At 33.1% G+C, this 21,139-nt stretch overlaps 3 protein-coding genes across 7 annotated transcripts in view; 1 reads left to right on the plus strand and 2 right to left on the minus strand.

Annotated features, from left to right (window-relative positions):
• Positions 1–86: 86 nt before the first annotated feature.
• On the plus strand, positions 87–12,144 carry LOC134254327 (histone-lysine N-methyltransferase SMYD3-like). The gene is given in 14 exon segments (XM_062736854.1): positions 87–209; positions 1,594–1,657; positions 2,040–2,150; positions 2,422–2,491; positions 2,769–2,899; positions 3,127–3,154; positions 3,157–3,193; positions 3,727–3,835; positions 4,186–4,296; positions 8,977–9,046; positions 9,998–10,132; positions 10,318–10,492; positions 11,630–11,738; positions 11,996–12,144. Coding segments are annotated over 14 exon segments (1,365 nt in total). The 5' UTR covers positions 87–111; the 3' UTR covers positions 12,113–12,144.
• LOC134254317 (E3 ubiquitin-protein ligase TRIM71-like) lies at positions 5,090–7,821 on the minus strand. Its single transcript, XM_062736843.1, has one exon. It carries the CDS (start codon positions 7,269–7,271, stop codon positions 5,178–5,180), a length of 2,094 nt encoding a protein of 697 aa, XP_062592827.1. The 5' UTR covers positions 7,272–7,821; the 3' UTR covers positions 5,090–5,177.
• An 898-nt stretch (positions 12,145–13,042) lies between the features above and the next one.
• Positions 13,043–21,139, minus strand: part of LOC134254338 (choline transporter-like protein 2) — a 32,829-nt gene continuing 24,732 nt past the window's right edge. For all 5 annotated transcript variants that reach the window (XM_062736879.1, XM_062736893.1, XM_062736871.1 and 2 more), the window contains exons 10-23: positions 19,747–19,859; positions 19,489–19,605; positions 19,026–19,125; positions 18,812–18,904; positions 17,497–17,635; positions 17,334–17,386; positions 16,928–17,104; positions 16,483–16,611; positions 16,259–16,328; positions 16,023–16,096; positions 15,854–15,924; positions 15,216–15,304; positions 14,984–15,068; positions 13,043–14,491 (exon numbers count right to left, since the gene is read on the minus strand). In XM_062736879.1, coding sequence (XP_062592863.1) covers positions 14,373–14,491; positions 14,984–15,068; positions 15,216–15,304; positions 15,854–15,924; positions 16,023–16,096; positions 16,259–16,328; positions 16,483–16,611; positions 16,928–17,104; positions 17,334–17,386; positions 17,497–17,635; positions 18,812–18,904; positions 19,026–19,125; positions 19,489–19,605; positions 19,747–19,859 — 1,429 coding nt within the window. In that variant the 3' untranslated portion in view covers positions 13,043–14,372. The remainder of the gene's footprint in view (positions 14,492–14,983; positions 15,069–15,215; positions 15,305–15,853; positions 15,925–16,022; positions 16,097–16,258; positions 16,329–16,482; positions 16,612–16,927; positions 17,105–17,333; positions 17,387–17,496; positions 17,636–18,811; positions 18,905–19,025; positions 19,126–19,488; positions 19,606–19,746; positions 19,860–21,139) is intronic.

Here is a 21,139-nt window from a genome sequence, read left to right on the forward strand (position 1 = left end):
TGAAGAAAATAGAATAAAGATTTTTAAACGTATTCCGTTTTTCGGAATTCGTAATTTCGCATTCCTCGGTTTTAATTTTAGTCAGCAATCAGCTTTTCCAGTTTGAATAACATGGTAGAAGTAGGTGAACTTCTCTGTGTTTCAGAACCTTTTGTGCATGTTTTAGCAAACAAGGAACATGAATTTCGTTGTGAAAGTTGCTTGGAAAGGTAATTTATAGTAGTGTATGGTTTACTGCTGCAACTGTGATACGTGTCGTATCAGAACTTTAATTTATTTGGTCATTTAAGTTGATGGACTTCTCCACTGTGCACATTGTGTTCGTGTATCTGCAGATGATTTATCAAAGAAATTATTAACACTATCAGATATTATGAATCCCCACATAGACTCTGAACACAGGGAAAGTTTAAGATATCAACAGCAGTGAACACCTGTATGTATTGCATCTTCACTGTTACAACGTCAGGGGTCTTGATTCAACATTTTGCCATTGGACCCCTGTCACGGGGTTTGAGATTAACAGTCCTCCACTCGAAACATCTTGCGATGAATATTCAAAACTTGTGTTTTTCTACTTTTAAAATTACACATTTTAAAATAGCCCACATGGTACACTTTTATGAAAATTTACTTTTAATAAATATTTGTTTTTCAATTTTGTCCTAATGTTCCATTTTTTTCTCATGAAAAATATAAATGCTTTATATTTACCAGTGAGAAGTACTTATACATAAAGCGTCTGAGTGATTGTGACGGACACAATGTGGCATCGATTTATTCAATAGAAGGTGTGATAATTTGTGGGTGAATAAATTTTGATGTGGGCCCTAGAATTGCAAGGTTTAGTAGCCCACATGGCAATCAAGGATTACAGGTTACCGGTAGTTTAAAACCCTGTGTCATTTGATATTCTGCTGGCCAACTTGAAAACTATTACATAAATGAAAAAAAATTAAACATTGAAACTTTATTGTTTTTATTGATCTTTTGACAAACACATTACACTCAAAATTTTAGGTGAAGGAGACCCTGGTACACTTTTATGTCAAATGCTTACTTTTGGTTTATGTTGTATTGTATAACTGACAACTTGATAATGAAAGCACATGTCCAATTGGTGTTTCTCAAGAAAGGATGCAACTTACATGGAACATTGAATAAAATTTGGCAGTACTGCTTCCGTTTGTAACAACAATGTGCTTATCAGAGAGAATCATTTAGTTGTTTTTTTATTAACATGTAAAGCAAGGTCAAAAAGCCCTTCTCTCCTTCCATATACAGGTTTTATAGTGTTTGTCATGTCAGTCTTGCATCTTTCTGTCCATTCATCCATTACACTTTGCATTTAGCTTATATTTTGTAGTTTATATTACGTTCATAACTAATAATTTATATATTGGTAAGAGCTATTCAACTGCATCATTTTTACTTTGACCTTCACTGTGACTTAAACCTCACCTAGAGTTTCTATCTTGTAAATTTTTACTCTAAGGAAACAACTTCATGCAATGCACCATCATACTGAGTTTGTCATACCTTGAGAACCTGAAGATACTTATAAAGGTCCTTGCACCTCTTACTCTTTTTCAGAGCAGAGACCTTGAAAAGATGCAGTGCCTGTAGCACATTGAAATACTGTAGCATTAAATGTCAGGTATGTAATTTAAGTTGACATATGTATGTAGGAATTATCTCAATGTTACATGGATTAAAGCTCTGGGATAGGGCTAAGCTAGTGTTTATAGTTTTAAAATATTTCTATTTCTCAAAAAATCTTCATCTTTACTTCATTGCAGAATTTATAGCAGAGCTGCATGATAATAGTGCATTTGTTCAATTGAGATTATATTTTTATGTCCCATTTGTCTTGGGCTCAGGCCTCACAGTGTGGGGCAAATTTGATCATGCATTATGTATTGAAAGTACTTTAAAATCTGTAAAATCTTCACCTCAACTGAAATGAACAACACATTTTTGCACAATAATAATCATTTGAATGGATGAAAAATTATTTATCCTTCTGTGATCAATTGTAGAGGTCTGACTGGAATGTCCACAAAAAGGAGTGTCGGTGTCTAAAGAGACTACAGTCAAAGATCCCCACAGACAGTATACGACTGTTACTGAGGCTGGTCATCAGATTCTCTGTAAGGGATTGTCATCTACTGCCAGGGTTTTCTTGACTTAAAGAGATAATGCAGATATATAAATTGTTAAAATATTCAGGATAAAAGTCAAATTTGAAAAAAATGTTTTTTTTCTATAGTCCTAATATTTTTTATTTCAAGAGAAAACAGATTTGTTTATTTTTTTTAAAAAAGATTTTTCTTGAGGAATTTATATAATTAAGTTATGTCTGTGCTGAGACTCATCTTCTCTAGAGAATAATTGCATACACAGATCTCCATTATTTTCTAGGACTGGTGTCTTTCACAAGAGGCTAAAGGTCCTCTCACATTGAATAGGTCATTCAACGACCTTATGTCACGTAAGTTACTTTTATCAATTTAAAAAGGAATCATGGGCTTCTAATACTTTGGCCTTGATACTTTATTTGGGAATTTTATTACATGATTAAAGAGGTATTGAGTAGATATGCATATGAAATTAAGAAGTTTTACATTTCAGGGGGAAGGAGCATGAATTTGCAGGTATTTTTACACCGTAAAACAACAAGAACTATTCCCAACCCCCCAAAAAGTAATGATTTCAAAGTACATGTAAATAAACATATGTATTCAGCGTTGTTTTGCTCTGACTTGTAGATGAAAAGGAAATCAAGAGGGATGGTAAACGGTGTGAGCAGCTCTCCCAACATTTGTTTACATTACAGAAAGTCACAGCTGGGATTCTGGACCTCCCCTCCTCTCAAGATCTCATGCATATCTTTGGAAAGGTGGGGAAAATGCAAATAACATTATATCACTTATGTTAATAGATATCTTTAAATGTTCATTTAAGGTATTTCCATCCTCCTTTGATGTCATAGGTGTTTGCAGAAATGTTATTAATTTAATTACGACCAATAGTTTTACTGATTTCTGCTTTTATATGACAACCACTAATGTTACTGATTTCTATTTTTAGATGACAACCAATAGTTTTATTTATTTCGATTTTTAGATGACCACCAATAGTTTTACTATTTCTGCTTTTATATGCAGCCCATTGTTACTGATTTCTATTTTTAGTAAAGTCTCTAATGTCTAAATAGTAGAGCTGTCAATTTGACCTATTTTTAGTAAGCTGTTACTAGCCTGTCTTTCCTATCAAGTACATAAAACTTTATCATTGTTTTAATGATAAAAGACCCAACATTCAACTTATATATCCCCACTATCATAAAGTTTTTTTTTTGACACTGAACATAATTTAATGATTCAATGTTATTTCAATCTAGAGTGAAAAGAAAAAGAGAAAATTAAAATAATGATGATGCATGTACATTTAAATTTCTGTATCTCCAACTACATCTCCAATACAGTATACCATGAATAGTTGGAAGTTCCAACCACTCTTTCATCACATATTATAATCTCAATATCTCAATCCTTGGTTATCTGAAATTTTTTTTGCGTATCTCCATGGGATGTAAGCTTTTGATGTTTAACATTTGAATAAGTTGCAAAGATGAAGCAATATTGCTTTTTGAAATATCACTCATTTAAAATTTGCTATAAAAAAGATTAATTTAAATCTGTAAAAAATCTACCGGTATTTCAGACCCTCTCTGCTGGATCACAGATGTAAGCCCAATGCAGTCACTACATTCCAGGGGAAATGTCTACACCTGAGGGCTGTAGAACCTATACCTAATCCTTCACCCTCCAATGTAAGCTTAGATCAGTTTACAAATTACAGTAAAACTCGGTTATAACTAAGTCGCCGGGACCTCTGAAAGTAGTTTGCTATATCCGTAATTCGTTATATTGCTAAATTGCTCAAATTTCTATACCAATAAATGTTTAATTTCATTTCAAAGATACACAATATTCAATGCTATTTAAATGAATTTTTGCCTTGGAAAATCTCACATTAAATGTTTAATTTCTTTCAGATACACAATATTCTTGTTTTAATGGAATTTTTATTTAAATCTCCCATCACTTGTAAGGTAATTCATCTCCCTGTAACTGTTTGCTTTATGGTAATTCATCTACATTGAATTGTTTTGCCGTATAGGTATTCATCAGTTATATTGATCAACTTGACACCACAACTGAGAGAAAGAAGAATTTAAGGGAGCAGTACTATTTTGACTGTGTTTGTTCCTGGTGTCAAGATCTAGAGATGGTAAGAAAAGCCTTTGTAAATCTATACATTTTAAATGTTGCTGTTCAGAGATTGAATCTGATGCACTATGGTAAATTTCACACTCAGTGTTATGATAGCATTATGTATACTTTAAAAACCCCTATATCAGAGGTGGTAGCCATTATGAGATTTCTAGGCAATGCACAACTGGCATACCAGAAGCCTGTTCAACAGAGCAAACATTTGCAATCACTCACCAATATTCCTTACACACTATACTTTCAATAGAAATGTTTGAGAGCACTTGCTCTTTTGAACAGGCCTCTGGTAATCTCTTCTTAGTCCCTTGGTCATCTCCCAGAGGCCTTAACCATCAACAGCATTTTTCTCTATGCAAATCAGTATCTCAATAATTGTAAGGATAAGCAGTTTCTTAAAAAGCACCCATAAGTTATTTGAAGAGCACAGATATATCCCCAAACAATCTCTTTAAGTCCGGTATGGTCCTCCAAAGAACACAAAATGTTTTAAACAAATTAGGGTAGAGATGATATAGAAATAATTGGGAAATCACAAAAAAAGTTGAGCTTACTGAGATTTATGGGAGATCAATATCAGATTGAGAGATCTTGAAGAGATTTTGAAGACTTGGCAATTGTTGTGTGATATACATGGTGGAAAAATTCAATAGAAGGTACTGTTTCTTTTAAGTTGAATTTATTTATGTCTTGTTATCATGCATATCAACACAAGTGTGCAATGAAAACTTTTCTAATGAAAATCTTTTTTTTTTTAATAAGTTGCTTTATATGTAAAAATTCTACAGTTCTGCTGTCATATTTTGAGCTTGAAAGGAAATGGTTATAAAAAGTGCCAACACCAAAATAATAAAATGAAATTAGTAAAAGTTGTAATGCTGATCAACATTGATTAGAAGTTGAATCTTCAAGCTGATAAACAAATACTTCATGTCTGTCTGGCATGGAAACTGCAAGTAGTCCACTTGGACTGTAGGCAAGTCCGGTAGGTCGTTCAATCCCAGAATTCCTATCCGCCAGGACTGTCAGGAAGAAGCCCAGCCTTGAGAAGACAACCACTCTGTCATTGCCAGCATCTGCTACAAAAATCAGGCCATTTTTGTCCACAGCAATCCCTTTAGGGTACCTCAGTTGTCCTGCTTTGATTCCGTCATCACCAAAATGGAAGAGAAATCTTCCATGTTTGTCATACACTTTGATTTTGTGGTGACCGGAATCGGCAATGAAGATGTTGTCTTCGCTATCTGTGGCTAGGTAGGACGGGTTATCATAACCATCACTATGATCATCTTCCCCCAGCTGTTTCTCTTTTATTCCTGCAGAGGACGTAATGCTTACCGTCTCATATATCATATCAGAGATTACGAATCTCTCATCAGACAAGGCAGCAACACCAAAAGGGAAGGAAACTGTATTTTCAGTGTACCTTGCAGTAATGAAAGACACCACAGAGGTTTCAAGGTTGACTTTTTTGAGGCATTTTTCATTTTCATCAGTGAAGACAATCACCTGATCATTTAGTGAACATAATGACCTTGGGCAGCATCCGGGGAGGGGAATGACCTTCAGGGATTGGCCATCCCAGGAGAAAACTTGAATTCTCTCATGACCATTTTCACCAACTGTAAGCTTTCCATCTGATGAAAAGGAAATTCCATATGGAAGACCATGTAGGGAGTCCTTTGAGCCATTACCTCCAATCTGACAGAGCAGTTTGGCTGTAGGAAGACATTGCTTTGCTCCAGTTTTACATTTCAGTGGATTGACTGTTCCATTGCTAACAAGATTTTTCACATCATTTTTCATTCTCCTTTCATGAATCTCATGTTCCGTGGACCTATGTTGATTAAGATGGCTGTATTTTTTATGAAGGTCACTACAGTCCAACTTGGTGGTTCTTTCCCCAGGTAGGATTTTACCAATCTGTACTACACCATTAGACACAAACTGTGCACATTTTGGGATTTCCACTAACTGTTTGCTATATTTCTCCATAATTTTAATGTCCTGGACGTCTTTCACAATAGACTTGAAGTGTTCAGATATTGTATTGATGTCTTGAACTCTTAAAAGAGACTCCAGTCTTGACTGTAGTTTGGTAAATTGGTTGATGTACATTCTACATGTTTCTCTTCTTTGGCTGAGGAAGTCATATTTTACTTGATAATCTTTGTCTGTCTCATTCAACAGTCTGCTTTGTTCATGGTAGACATAATTAATTACCTTGTGGGAGTGCTTCCTAATTTGGAGTTTGGTCTGTTCATGTTGACTTTTGACATGACCCTCTGTATTGGCCAAATCAAACATTACCTCGTTCAGGAGGGATAATTGACTTCTAAGTTGAGACATACAATTTCTCAGCTCAATGCGTTTAACATTACAACTGTAGTCATTGTCCATAACATCATGATCTTTGTGCTCTCCCATAATGCACTTGACACAAATTCCCATGTTGCAAGTTTCACAGTGATAGCTGATTGGCTCTTTTGAATGAATAGAACATAAAGATTTTTCTTTTTCTGTGAGCATGGTTGATACTGAAAATACAACATGATTAGATAAAACTGAAGTTGTCTTGTGTTCTGCTAAACAAAGAGTACACAGATATTTTTGACAGTCTGCACAAAAGTTGTCCACAGGATCTTTGAAGTCTTCATCACACATGCCACAAGTATAGTCATCTCTTCTGTTCCCTTTATCCTTCCACTCCTTTAAGGCATCCTTCAATTTGACCACCCTGAAATCTCGAGGAAAATCACAGAGCCCGCTTCCAGGGGAATTAATCCAAACTCGGCAGGTGGGACAGGGAAACCTCTTCAGCCTCAAAGACTTGGAGACTTTTTTCTGGGAGGTTGAAATATGGTTCTGTAAGCACAGAGCACAGAAAGAGTGGAGACAGGGCAGAGCATGGGCATTCTCTAGCTCTCCCAGACAGATAGCACACTGCAATAGTTCAGAGGTCAAAGAGGGTTCCATCACATTCAAGAAATATGGTGAAATTTATCTCACTTTTTCTTTTTGCACTTTTTAAAGGAGTTTTTTTTTTTCAGTTCATTCTTAGTCAAATTCATCAAAACTAGTTCAGCAAAAGACTGCTAAGTTCAATGGAAAATCTGAATTGACTTTTCAAAGTCTGTTGATGTAAAGTTGTACTATTGAAAAGTCACAATAAACTTGTGTAGACATCCTGATCTCTTCTTCAGATTTAAATTGGAGTTCCTGTATGTTACAGTTTTTCACATAGCTATCAACTCACTATAAGATGTCATGACATTAAATATATCCTTAAACAAGGAACACACTTCATGAGTCCATGTCCATTCATTATAATTAGTCAAGTCCTGAGCTACTTAAGGAAGTGAGTAGCTGTACTCTATCATGCTTATGTGGCAGTGTGTTAGGTTAGTATCCTATGTGTTGGAGACAGATGTGGTTTTAATTAAACTTGATAATCACCCAGGATCAATATCCCTGTATTGTGAGACTTAGGGTGGGGAGGGCTTTATTGATGTTTTATTTGCATGGTCTGGGCTGTATATTGTAGTGTAGACTTTATGCATTGCTGCATTAGTTTGATTAAAATTGTTATTGTGGGAAATTACCATTATTGTATTGTTTGGGATATTTTGTTATTACATCTCATTTGGCTTTGTTCATTTCAGTAATTTAGTCAATTGAATACAATTTATGAAATGTATAGGCAACTGATATTAGTAAGAGAGGTCATAAAAAAATGATCAATAATTTTGTATTAACTTTTGACTTCTTGAAATATTTTTTGGAATTCATAGTATTTATTTTTGGCAATTAATTATGAAATCTCCCCTTATTTTTCAGCATATTATTAGAGTTAAAATTTCATTAAAAATTTAACCTCCCCCCCCCCTGACTTTTACAAAGTTTGTGATAAATAGGTAGCCCTTCAGATACTGAATGTTACATACCCAGTATAGATTAACAGATAATCTTTGTTTTGTATACAGACAGACCAGCTGTCTTTGTGAACAGCTGTGACTGATAGCTAGTGAATAAGAATAACAATTCATTCAAATCAATACAATTTAGAATATCTCACAGACAATAGTAAATTTTGTGTTTTAAAAAAATATCTTTGACTAGCATAAATATTTACACAAAATTATAAAAATCAATTCTTTGTTGGATTTGATTGATCATATCTATGAATGACTGTGAGGTTCAGGAAGTACATTGTACTATAACTTGTTTTAAAGTTCATGAGCTTATGATCAGCAAGGCGGACTGTGACTTGATAGTACTTCACTTCATTGATTTTTCACATTTCTATAAGCATAGGATTTTTCAATAAAAAAAATATCCTTTCAGCTAGTGTGTATATTGTATGACATAGTTCTGACAAAAAGTTTACTTGCTTATTTTTGTAGCATCAAATTCTTTCTTCTTTAATCTTCCCTAAATTGTTTTTGACTGTAGAATTTCAAATAATTTTTTTTTATCACAAGTAAATGACACACGATGAATGTATGTTTTTCCTTGAAGCAACTTTTTTAAGAATTAAAATATAAAGCCTTTTGCAGTTAGCACATGGTTTTACATACCAGGTATAAAGCTTACGCTTTAATACATACTTGAATATCTAAGTTTATAGCCAATTAATTTTTTTTGCAATTATTAATTAACTTCTAAGGAACTTCTTTTGCAGGAGAAAGCAAAGCAGGCAATAAAATGTCCCAAGAAAGACTGCAATGAAGGTTTTGTCACAGTTCTGGATGGTAAGTTACTTCTTGCTAATAAATGCCAGGCACATAGTCTCAATTTTGAAGAGGGGGCATTATCAGACAAACTAATTCAGAGAATTTGTGTCCCCCGCTGAGGGAAAAAGTAAACCACGCGCAGTTCGGGGGGAGGGGGGGAATCAAGTCAGATCCCCCTGACTGAATTATTATGCCATTATTGTAGAAGTATTAAATAAATAAATGTATACTGAAGCAAATAAAATATGCCAATATGGATATAAAGATTTGATTGCTTATTCTTTATTATGTGTATAGAAGATCCTTTTTATATGGAATATTTATCACACTGTAATTATGATTTTATGAGTTTGTGCAAGCCAGACCTCATAAATTTTTCATTTCACATGCTATCTTTTACTAAAAAAAGTATTTCAAAAAAAAAAGGTAATGGTTTGTCCGGGATTCGATCCCAGCACCTCTCACATGAGAAGCGAGAGAAATAACCACTAGACCACAGAACTGCTTGAGGCAGAGGAAAATTACATACTAAAAATGAAGTTACATACATTTATATATTCACGTTCGATATTGTCAAAATTTTACACAATGCATGGTGTCTAATTTAACCTTTATTAAACAGTTCTAATAGATGTAATAAGAATATAAAGTCCACCGTGAACCTGTTTTATACGTAATAACTCTCCTCATGCCCCTGTGCTAAAAATAGCGAGATGTAATACAATAAATACTGATAAAACAAACGGGGCGGGACACTTTGAGAGGGGTGAGAGAGGTTCTAGGGAGTTTTGGCATAAAATTACATTGCAAAAGCTCAAAATCCTCTTGAAATATCGCTCGGAAGGGATAATGTTATACACAGACAGAATGTATAAATTTACCATGTTATGCACAAACTTAGTTAAAAATGATGTTTCATGTAATTTAAACTTAATTTTAGTTAACCTATTAATAAAATCTTGATTACAGATGACATCACGATCACTTCCTGTTCTGCCTGTGGTCAGTCCATCAGTGATGAAGAATTCATTCGGAAGGCCTCGGGTCTGGAGGAAGATTGCCAGAGATGTCTGGAGGAGGCTAAAGCATCCAAACAGTCAAAAGGTTAACATACAGTAATTCTAGCTTAATAAATTCTATATATCTCCATAGAAATGACATGTTTAATGTAGCTTACATAAAAAATGCTAACATTCACATCTGACATAGATTTCTTGATTTCTCGTTGTCTAATGAACGTGATTCAGTTAAGTGTATTTAGTTTGAAAATTTCAATTCTTTTGTTCCAGATCCAGAGAGAGTTTTAAATATTTGTGAGAAGTGTATGAACTGTTATGCTGACCTGTTTCACCCACTGAATCTAAATCTGGTAAAGATTCTGGACTTAGCTTTTGATGCTTCCTTAGATTTACAGCAGTGGGAGAAAGCTGTGAATTTTGGGAGTAAGACACTACCAGCATACAGGTATTTTATTTAAAAAAATATGACCATTCCACATTTTCAACCTATACAGTAAAACTCGGTTATAGCGAAGTCATGGGGACCTGTGAATTTTATTCGCTATATCCGTAATTCGTTATATCCGTATAACGAATTCGTATAACCATATATAGCGAATTCACAATATGCTTGTTTTCCTTCAAGTATTACTACCAAATGTGTCAAGGAAGCAAATATTATGAAACATAACTTCGATAACTTGTTTTATTATGAACTGAATTTTATATACAAATGCTAAAAGAAAATAAAGTCAGTTCAATTTATCAAATTTTGAGATCTTTGAAAGTTTGTTATAAAAGATGTAAATTTCATTATATTTAACCTCAATGGGACTCAAAATCAGTTGGCTATATCCGTAAATTCGTTATATCCAAGTTTGTTATAACGGTAAAATTTTACAAAGATTTATTAAGAATTTTGCTGGGGACCCAGAAAAACTACGCTATATCCATGAATTTGCTATATCCGTGTTCGTACTAAATGAGTTTTACTGTACTCCATAACCACATGAGCAATTTTTAGCTCACTTCAACAAAAAATAGAGATGAGCTTATGCAGTAACCCAGCTGGCATCCAGCATCCAGGTTATATTTTAGGAGTAAGTCCATTCCCAAGTAACTATAAGCCCTACCTTGACCAAACTTGCATGGATGATGCATCTAGGGATGGACACTACCAGGCTTGCTTCAGATGCTGGATCTTAACCATGGTTTCCAGGTAAGTAAAGTTTTTTGGAGCAGGTCTATTCCCACGTCTCTGTATACCTTACTTTCATGGTATGCTGAATTTGAGGGAGTGATGCATATAGAGATGTACAATTCAGACCTGCTTAAATGCTGGATCTGACTTATATTTTCCAGTGGAGTAAATGTTAACCCTACTTGAACCAAACTTGCAAGGGTACAGTGGTATTGATCTCTGACTGCACAGTAAACTAGAAAAAAAAATGGTAGGAGATTTACTTATAGATACTATACATATCCCATCTTATGACAAAACATGCTCTAACAAATCAACAATATTTCAAATGAAGGCCACATATCCCTATAAATGGGGATTTTTAACAATTACAGAGGTTTTATTTGATCTTTCTACGTACAGGAAGTACTACCCTCCCTACAGTCCTAATGTCGGTATTCAGCTGCTGAAGCTGGGCAAGATTCAACTTTATTTACAAAACCTCAAGGAAGCTCTCATCTACCTGCAACAGGTTTGTGAATTTTCTTAAATTTTGACTGTGGTATTTAATAGTACAGTAATAAGAAAATACTTGCCTGAATCGTGCCACAATGACAAAAGTCATTTACTCCAAGTCAGAATTTCAAGATAATACAAACCGGCATAAAAAAATCTATGGCTCTCTGATAGTTTTATAGGTACTTGTGTAACTATTGTTTGTATTCTCACTAGTTGCAATATTGTATGCGAGAATATTATTAGGACAAGTAAATCTCCACATACTTTCAGGCTGATGACATTTTATTTGTCACACATGGACGAAATCACACTCTCTATAAACAACTCATAGAACTGCTGGATCAGGCACAGGAAGAAATGAGAACGAGGCTGGAAAATGGAAGCTAGATCAGACTCTGTGATTGGTCACTATAAATAATTCAGACTAAAATTCTGAGACAAACTTTCAGATTCTGATATTTGCTTTTCCTTGTTGATTGTTACAAAAAGTATGGAAAACAATAAAGATCGAATATTGGATGAATTTTGAATTTACTTTGAATATATAATTTGAGTTTTTTCCCTTGCAGTTCTAATGTTGAGTGATGAAGCATAACTGCAGTAGCTACTTATGAGGATTTATTCTTTTAATTGCTTCTATTAATTAAAAGATCCTTACAATTTTCGCGAGATAGTCATTTGCTCTTTACAAGCGAGACAGAATTTTAATGAATTGTGGTTACGGTATTTATAATTTATAATTGTGGTTTAGTACAATTCTCTGTTATCCTTTGTCTTTCAGTAAGGCATGGTATTCTCAATGTTACATAATAAGTGTCTGAAATTTACACAGCTTTCATTCACTGTTGAAATATACAATATGGGATAGAAATTCGGGTGAATGTCAAAGAGTGTAGCAAATATCCATGAACAGCATCTCGTACGGCAAAGAAGTGGGGCTTAATTAAGTTGTCTCATCTTTGTAAACAACAATTTAATGTTCCTGATGTTATTTATTTCTTAAACAAAGAGAATCTATTCACCATTTGAGAGATGCTTATTACTTAGCACAGAGAATGCCATGCTTTTCTGAAAGTGCAAGGATGACAGAGAATTGTACTATATCATCTTGAGGAATACTAAGATATGCGAGAATGAAATTTTCACGAACACATGCACTGTCTCGCTTCTTTACACGAAAATAAAGTTCTCACAAATAAAAAGTGATTTACAGTATTAGTTTAAAATCTATAAATTTATGTTCTTTTGGTTCTCATGTACATCAAGTCTTCTTTATATTGGTAATAAAAGTGGAGTAATTAAAGAAAAGAACAAAACTGGGACTGAACATTGATTTAATACTAGATTACTGATTCTGACAATATACAACATAAAGTCATTTCTTAGTTTAACATAGAAATAAAGAACAGGGAGAATCATATCATTCTTGAGAGAACTGGGAAAGCATAGGTAAGAAAACAAAATGCAAACTTATACAGAAAAAATTTTTTTTTTTAAAGAATCTATTTTTCACCTGCATCACTTACCTATCATTTCTTGATGTTATTATTTCCAGAGATTTTAAGAAGAAAAAACAATGGAATGTAATTGTATGGCTTTACATAGACTGATAAGTTGTGTCTTTATAAGTCATAGTGATTCTGATTATAAAAGATACCTACATAAATTTTAAAAATCAAATAATTGGCAAGATTCCTTAAATTAAGGCAAGAGTACAATTATACAAAACACAAGGTACCATTACAGACATATAGCTAATGTCTTCTCCTTAAAAATTTTCTCTACGTACTACAGTTTTGAAATGCATTTTGCATATTTCCTAATAACTCAAGCATCAAATGCCTTATATCAATAGAAATTGTAGTAAAGCCTTACTCTTTATAAAGTTATAAGAACTTGAAGTAAATTGCATCAAAGATATGAAAACAAAATCATCAATACATTAAGTTATTAGATGTATGTCATTGACATTTTTTTCATCTCATCATGAAAGCTGGCCAGCCTTTATATAACACCTGCCAACCTATATTTATAATTTATAAGATTATGCTTATCAGATTGCATTGTTAATGACTCAAAAGCAAATAATTGTCAACAACAACAGCACAAGACATATGTGGATCTTTCACAACTCAAGGTTAAACAATTCTAGAGGATTAAGTCTTCGATAGTTTTCTTCATTGTACATGTATTTAATGTATGGCACAGACAATATGTTTTGTTAACCTTAAAGCTTATGTATAATTTGTTTCTTTAGCTTCTGATACATCATACTTAAAGTCACTAGTATTAAAATGAAAAAAAAAATGTAATATTCACCTCTGAATCAATCAAGGTCATAAAATAAAATAAAGTTATGCATGTATGTAATAGAATTGATCATATTTAAATCACATGCACTATATTTATTACAATTTATAATGCATATGCTCTTTTTCTCTAGTTCTTTCTCTCCCCCAAAAAATCCAGATATAATTACATTGATATATGTAGACATTTGCAAAAAAAAAATTAACAATTAACAAATAACAAGTACATATAGATAAATATAGAATTTCTTTGTGCCATATAGAATGTTGGATTTCAAGACCAGCTGATATGCATCAGTGACCAGCTGATGTGCATCAGTTGGTAAGTATCACAGGATTTAGAACTCTTTTTTCTCACTGGGTGAGATCACGTTTTTCTTTCCTAGAATTTTGCGTAGGTCTTTGCTCATGTAGTAAGGCTTGTCCGGAGAACCATCATTTCTCTCCAAGTCCTCCACTACAAGATAACATGAAAAACGTGTGTAAGGTCTGGTCATGATTTATAAAAATAAAAAATTATTTATTCCAAATTTTTCAGTTTCATTCTTTGATTATTCATTTTTACCGAAAATGTAAACCTTTGATAATAAAAGGAAACATTTCTAGTAAAACCATAATGGTAACTTAAAAATGTTAATGAACACTAATGCATTACAGTAGATTCCTTATTTTTAGTAAGTACTAATTATTATCGCAAATGGCCTCTTCAACATCAAATCATGAGAATAATCATTTGCAAATGGACAGTTGATCAAGAGGTTTTGCATAGATTTCAGCTTCATAAAATAAAGGCAAGTAATTTTATTTTGTGTGCGGTGCTTCTAGCGAAATGACACTATAATTAATTCCACACCTACATATTTAGGAATCTACAGTATTATTATTTTGGGATTACAGGAGAAATTAATTTAGAGGATATATGTTTACCAACTTAACTAAGCTCACTTACAGAAGCAGAGAAATAGAGTGTCTACAGCCATCTCGTACACACTGAAGAAACAGCTGGCTATCACATAGGAACCAAGAGTTACAATCTAAAAATCAAGGTCAGAGAAGAATTAAAAACATTTCAAATTCATCTGACTTCAGAGTTTTATACATATTCTGCATTGATACAATTGATAAGATCTTGCTGTTAATGGTATCATTATTTTAGGCATACAACACTGAGATGCACTTACCACAATTGGGACTACGTAGAAGTTAAGGGACGGAGTAAAGGAAGCCAGGAAATCAATCCGGCCATCAAAGAAAAAGTAGGAAGTGGCCGCTGAAAGGTAAAATGATGGGTCTGTATAATGTAGGTTTGCCATTTTTGTTTTCTTCTGATATTTTGAATTCTAAGACTTGTCAGTAAATATAACTTTCATGTTGTTGTCAGATGATTAATACTGTATAATCCCTATTAACCCCTGCCCCCTATAAGCGCTCCTAGGTCTTTTTTAATTGTCAGGAAGTAAGGGCCCCCTGTACAGTGATTAAAATCATCTAGAATCGTATGAAAAGTCTGCCAAAATTGAAGTGAACATGAAACTTATCTATTATCCAATTTCTCAGTGGAAAATGAATCATTAAGCATAATTTGGGTGGGTCACTTAAAGAAAAGTTAGACTTTATTTTAGTGGTTACTGGAATTTTTTTCTCAAGATTTTTTTTAAAGTTAAAAAATGATATTAAATATTATAAAGAGAATACCAATTGAAAATAACCGATTCCTTTTCACAATTTTCTAAACCCCCAGGGCGATTAATAGGGATTATACGGTAGTTAAAGAAGTAAATATTTTATAATCAAGATGAATCTAGAGCTGCTGACTTACCAGCAAAGGCAACAACCACCAGTTTACTGACGAATAACAGGAAATCTGTCACTTTGTCTATTACCACCACCCTACAAACACACAAAAAAAGAAATTAAAGAATTGCAAGAAATCAAAGACTGATGCCACAAAATAATAATATGTTGACATTTTAAGGGAGATAACTCACCTGACAATATTTCTCATGATCAGCATAAAGGCATTCTTTGCTGAAGTGCAGAAGTTTTTACCATGAGCTGCAATCTGTTATAGAAAGGATGCATCATCTTAATGATGTCTAATTTATATTAATACTGTAGATTCAATTTGTTGGGTTCTGTTTCAGACAAATGTACACACCTTGAAATATGATATATGAATAATTTAAAATTTTGTATAAGTGAGCTAAAAAATTACATTACTTACAAGAATGTAGGCATTTTTGTTAAGGAATTTCAGGAATTTTTCAAGGCACCAAAAACAGCATTTGAGACATCTGAAATAGAAAAAGGCACTCTTTTCACTAAAAAAAATTCTTTGAGCATTTTTCAATTAAAATGCCGAATAAAAACATTAAAACATGAGTGTTTGGTACTCCATGTTGTTATTATATGTAAATGATATCAACATGGATATGTGCCTTCACTTACTTGACAAAAAATTTGGCCACCGGGTTCTCTTTCCCCTTAAGTTTGGCGTCCACATACTCCAGAGCCACCCTGATCATCTGTACAATGGCTATAATCAGGGAGCCAAATGCCAGGGACCCCAAGTGGTACCTGAGGAAAAATTAAACAATCAGGAAACATTGTGAACATCTTAATGTAGGTCTGGCAGTGAGAGATAATTATTAATAATGCAATATGTGAATCAAAGTTTTATATATATATATAAAAGTTTTTTTTATAGAATTTATACAGTACTAAATAAAATTATACTTTTCAAAATTTTTCTTACTATTTATGCTAACATAATCATTTAGTGGGGAAAAACAGCAAAAAATGTAGTAATTAGGATTTATATTATTGTTTTGGGCAGAACTTGGTAATTGTTTGTTTGATATATTTTATTATATTTTTCGTTCATAGCACATACCTAAAACACCTCCATAATGAGCTGAGGATGGGAAATGCTGGAATGTCTTTTGGTTTCTCGAATGCCCAGTAGTACGAAGCAAAGGCACCAGCCAGGGTCATTTGACCAAGAGCGATGACGAAATTTACCAGCCAAAACATCATAAAGAGGTTAAAGATTTGGGAGTAAAGGACAAAACTGAAAAATAATAAAACAATATAAATGTAACAGCTTCATGTTGTAGAGTTAATTTTTGGTCTTTATTGTGCCTTCCCATGTTATACATGTATATTAATTCTTACTTTTGAATTAAAAGATGTTAAAGGGGAAAGTGTAAATCAAACTTCAAATTTTAAGCCAACCTTTTCTTAAATTAAAGCATTTGCAGTCTTCAGTATTAATTGATAAGAAAAGACCAACAACTTACTTTTCCTCTTGATTTTTCAGAAAGGTGCAAAACTCAGAACCCGAGAGGCTGTCCTGAAAGTTAAAAGCAAACACACATTTGAAGATTTACAGATATTATGTAACACTTAATTTACAGTATGTTTCTACTATTTAACTTTTTTTATTATGTATCTGTTACTTACATTGTTGTCACATGCTTCTCCGAAGAACTGTCCTGTAGCTGTCTTTATTTTGTTGTAATTATAGCTTCCATTTGGATATTTATATTCTGAGCTATTATTAAATTCAAATGACTGATTCCTTCCAGTGGATGCTAAAAATCTAAATAATTGTTAAAGAACAAAGTATACATGTACCAATTACGAAGATCCAGTGCCACATATAATGACAAGGGCTGTAACCCAGCATAAAAAATATACCCTCGAATCATCGTGGCATTACAGTTAATTTGTAATAAAGTGCTTCAAGACTGAATATTTGAGATGTTTGCTATTTATCACATGTACAAACAATAATTCTCCTTATTTTAAAATGATTTTAACTCATACATCATTTGTTATTTGTTCAGAGGGTCATTGAATTCTTGCATAGTTGCTCTTTTGATTTTTTTGCTGACGTCATATGTTTTCATGGTATTTATAAAACAAGTAAACTATGGAAATCTAGTCGGGCAAAATCCTTATAAATTTTACAATGTCAAAAATACTAATTGACATGGAAATTTATTTGTTGTTAATTAAGACCACATCTGTCTAGGCGTGCCTAAGCTATATTCCTAAATAATGTAAAAAAAATTCTCTTTCTGAAGAGTGGCCTAGATGTAATTTTGTAAAGCTTTATTTGAATGTTTCATGTTTTAAAATATAAATTCCATGTATATTTAAAGAAATTAAATGTTTAATTCAATTGATTATCAATGCCACAAATATTTTTTTATCATATAACTTTTTAACACCCCCGATATTTTCTTTGAAAATTATATAAAAAATGACGCTACTAGATCACCGTAGAAAAAATATCAAAAGTGGGAAATTCTAAATTATTGTCACATGACCAGTAGCTGTATGGATAGTTAACAGATGATGATATGCAGGATCACTGGCTATTAGTTTGTAAGTTTAGTATTCTAGTTCAAAACACGACAAATAAGAGTATATTATGCAAATTGTCAAATTTGCGAACTCACTCTCTATATTTTATGTTGGCAAAGGCAAAAAGTTTTAACATTTGATCATAAAACATGCACAGGGTTCCCCTTTACTAATAGCAAATGTGACGTCATTTCAGTCTCACATTGTGCAATTATTCCTAAATTAAAAAATACTACGAAAACGTATATACCACGAAAATACATAGTTCATCCCAACAATTGACAGCTAAGATGTGTTCTTCTATTATACATGTGCATCTTGGTCCATAAAAATTTGAGTAACTATCTAGAAAAAGTCAGATTTATCAATAGACAAAATATTTAGGTATATGGTTGATAAAGGATACACTGCTACGGTGAGCCAGAACCCCACAACTATTATCTGTAGGAAAAACGGGAAAATGGGACAAATGAGAGTAAACATCATGGTCCCCACAGCTCTGAAAAACAAAACAGATATAAGCTCAATCACTAAAGTAACATTTGAACATTTTTTCTTAAATAAGAATGTTTGAAACCAGCTAAATGCACTGCAGCTCAGTTGAAGCCAATGCCACTTACTTGCTGCCTTCCTTGATCAGAGAGATGGCAATCCTGATCCTTGAGCACAGGATTAGCAGGATTAGGAGTAAAATTAGGAGGATTACTCCAGATATTATACCTATAAACAGAATAAAAACAATAAATTTGTTCTTAGTGGAGACCAAAATAATCCAAAATATATTTATCCAGCTATAGAATAATTATAGTTTAAGAAATGTGGGTTCTATTGCAATGATTATTTTATTCACTGAAACATTGCCAAAATCAGTTTGCAAAGGTGTGCATTAAAATTGCAACTGTTTTTCACAAAAGAAGATGGGTGAACATTGAACAAAGCTCACTGAATGCCTATAGCTTAAGATATATAAAAATTCAATTTGTGAAATAAGAAGTATGTAGAGTGAAATTCTTATTGCTCGCCTTGTTCACCCAATATCTTTTTATGTAGAGATTTAAGTTATCTCTTTTGAAGAACACATACCAAAAGCCAAGAAAAGCTTAGGTTTGGACATAGTCATCTGGATGACAGAGAACTGTATGTGGAATTCTTGATCCGAGTCCTTTAGTTCATAGTACTGGTACAATGTATACCCAGCAGCTGTAATTTGAACATAATAACACCGAGATGACAGATTTCCATGGAGAATGATATAGATTCTTTTAATAAAATAAATCCTAAACATAATAATTTCATGTTGAACTTCTCTTTTTTAGAATAATTAGATGCTAAATTACTCACAGAAGCCAAACAAGCCAATGAAAGCGAATATTGTGAACCAGACCATGAATCCAGCTATCCACCTCATGACAATAATCCAGAGGAGGGCGAAGATCATAGCCAGGAGCAGGCCTCTAAAATACCACAAGTAAGGAACCATATTACTATTTATGCCACAATTTCTTAAAGATATTTAAGGAATGAATTTATTTTTTGAAGATTCATGAGGTTATGAATTACGACGCTTCACGCCAGCATATTTCATGTAGCGCATTAGGGCATCATGATAATATGCTGGCATGAAGCATTGTAGTTCATGTACCTCATGAATCTTCAAAAAATAAATTCATTTCTTATTAGGTCTTTCCAGCTTTCTCTGGAAAGACCTATTGAAATTGTTCTGTTTATTATTATTATTTTTCCGCCACGTTACGTGTTTTTGAGTTTCAAGATTTATCGAAAAGATTTATAGACCACAAGAATGTACTTCGTAAATGATTTTTGCAGTTGACCCTGCGTATATGAACTTTGACAACTTTCGGAGTTACGACCCCTTTCGCAATAAAAGATTGTTATTGCTACTCCTCCGAAACTGTAAACCGCAGAGATTCCAAACCTTTTTTAATGTCTACGACTGATTTAGTAGACTCTTCAGTCAAAGATTGCGAAAGGATTCGTAAACTCCTATAATGAATTATTGCCCCTGAATGTTTGCGATGTTTACGAATATCAAGATATTTTCTTAAACGACAAGTTGTAGAGACATTGGACCAACTGCAAAAGATTCATTGAAGTTTGACCTTAAAGTTTAGGTCAAGGTCATTCAAAATATGTAAAATTAAGCATTTTTTATAGCTCTGTTGTTCTTCACCAAATTCTAAACATCTTTGCACCTTTAATATGTACTCTTAAAACCATTTTAAAGATTTCAATCTTGTCCCCTAAGATTGACCCCTCTAAAAGTTAGTTCCCCTTTCAGCGTAAACCCTTGTTATTGCTCCTCCTCCGAAACCGTAAACCGTAGAGGTACAAAACCTTCAACAATGTCTGCGACTAATTTAGTACACTTTTCATTCTATACGTGCAAAAGAATTCGTAAACCATTTTAAGCAGTTATTGACAGTTTCTCATGTTTACGAAGAACTGAAAACTTCTTAACGACAAGTCGTAAAGACATGTGGACAATGCATGAGATCTGTGGACCTTTGACCTTGAGGATAAGGTCAAGGTCAAAGGTCAAGGTTATTGGAAAAGTATCGAAATTGCTTATATTCGTTTTGGGGGGATGTTAAAATGACCTTGACCTTTGACCTTGACCTTTGATCTTGACCCTAACTCAAATTTATTTCAATTTTATTTAGATTTAATATTAATGGAATGAATCTGGAAAATAGCGAATTTTCCTATCAAATAA

Source organism: Saccostrea cucullata, unplaced genomic scaffold (genome assembly GCF_032062105.1).
Source record: "Saccostrea cucullata isolate Sc308-1 unplaced genomic scaffold, CSIRO_AGI_Scuc_v1 ctg521, whole genome shotgun sequence".
NCBI lineage: Eukaryota > Metazoa > Mollusca > Bivalvia > Ostreida > Ostreidae > Saccostrea > Saccostrea cuccullata.

Excerpts from the sequence above, each read along its gene's own strand:
- LOC134254317 (XM_062736843.1), bottom strand. The coding sequence starts at position 7,271 with ATGGAACCCTCTTTGACCTCTGAACTATTGCAGTGTGCTATCTGTCTG.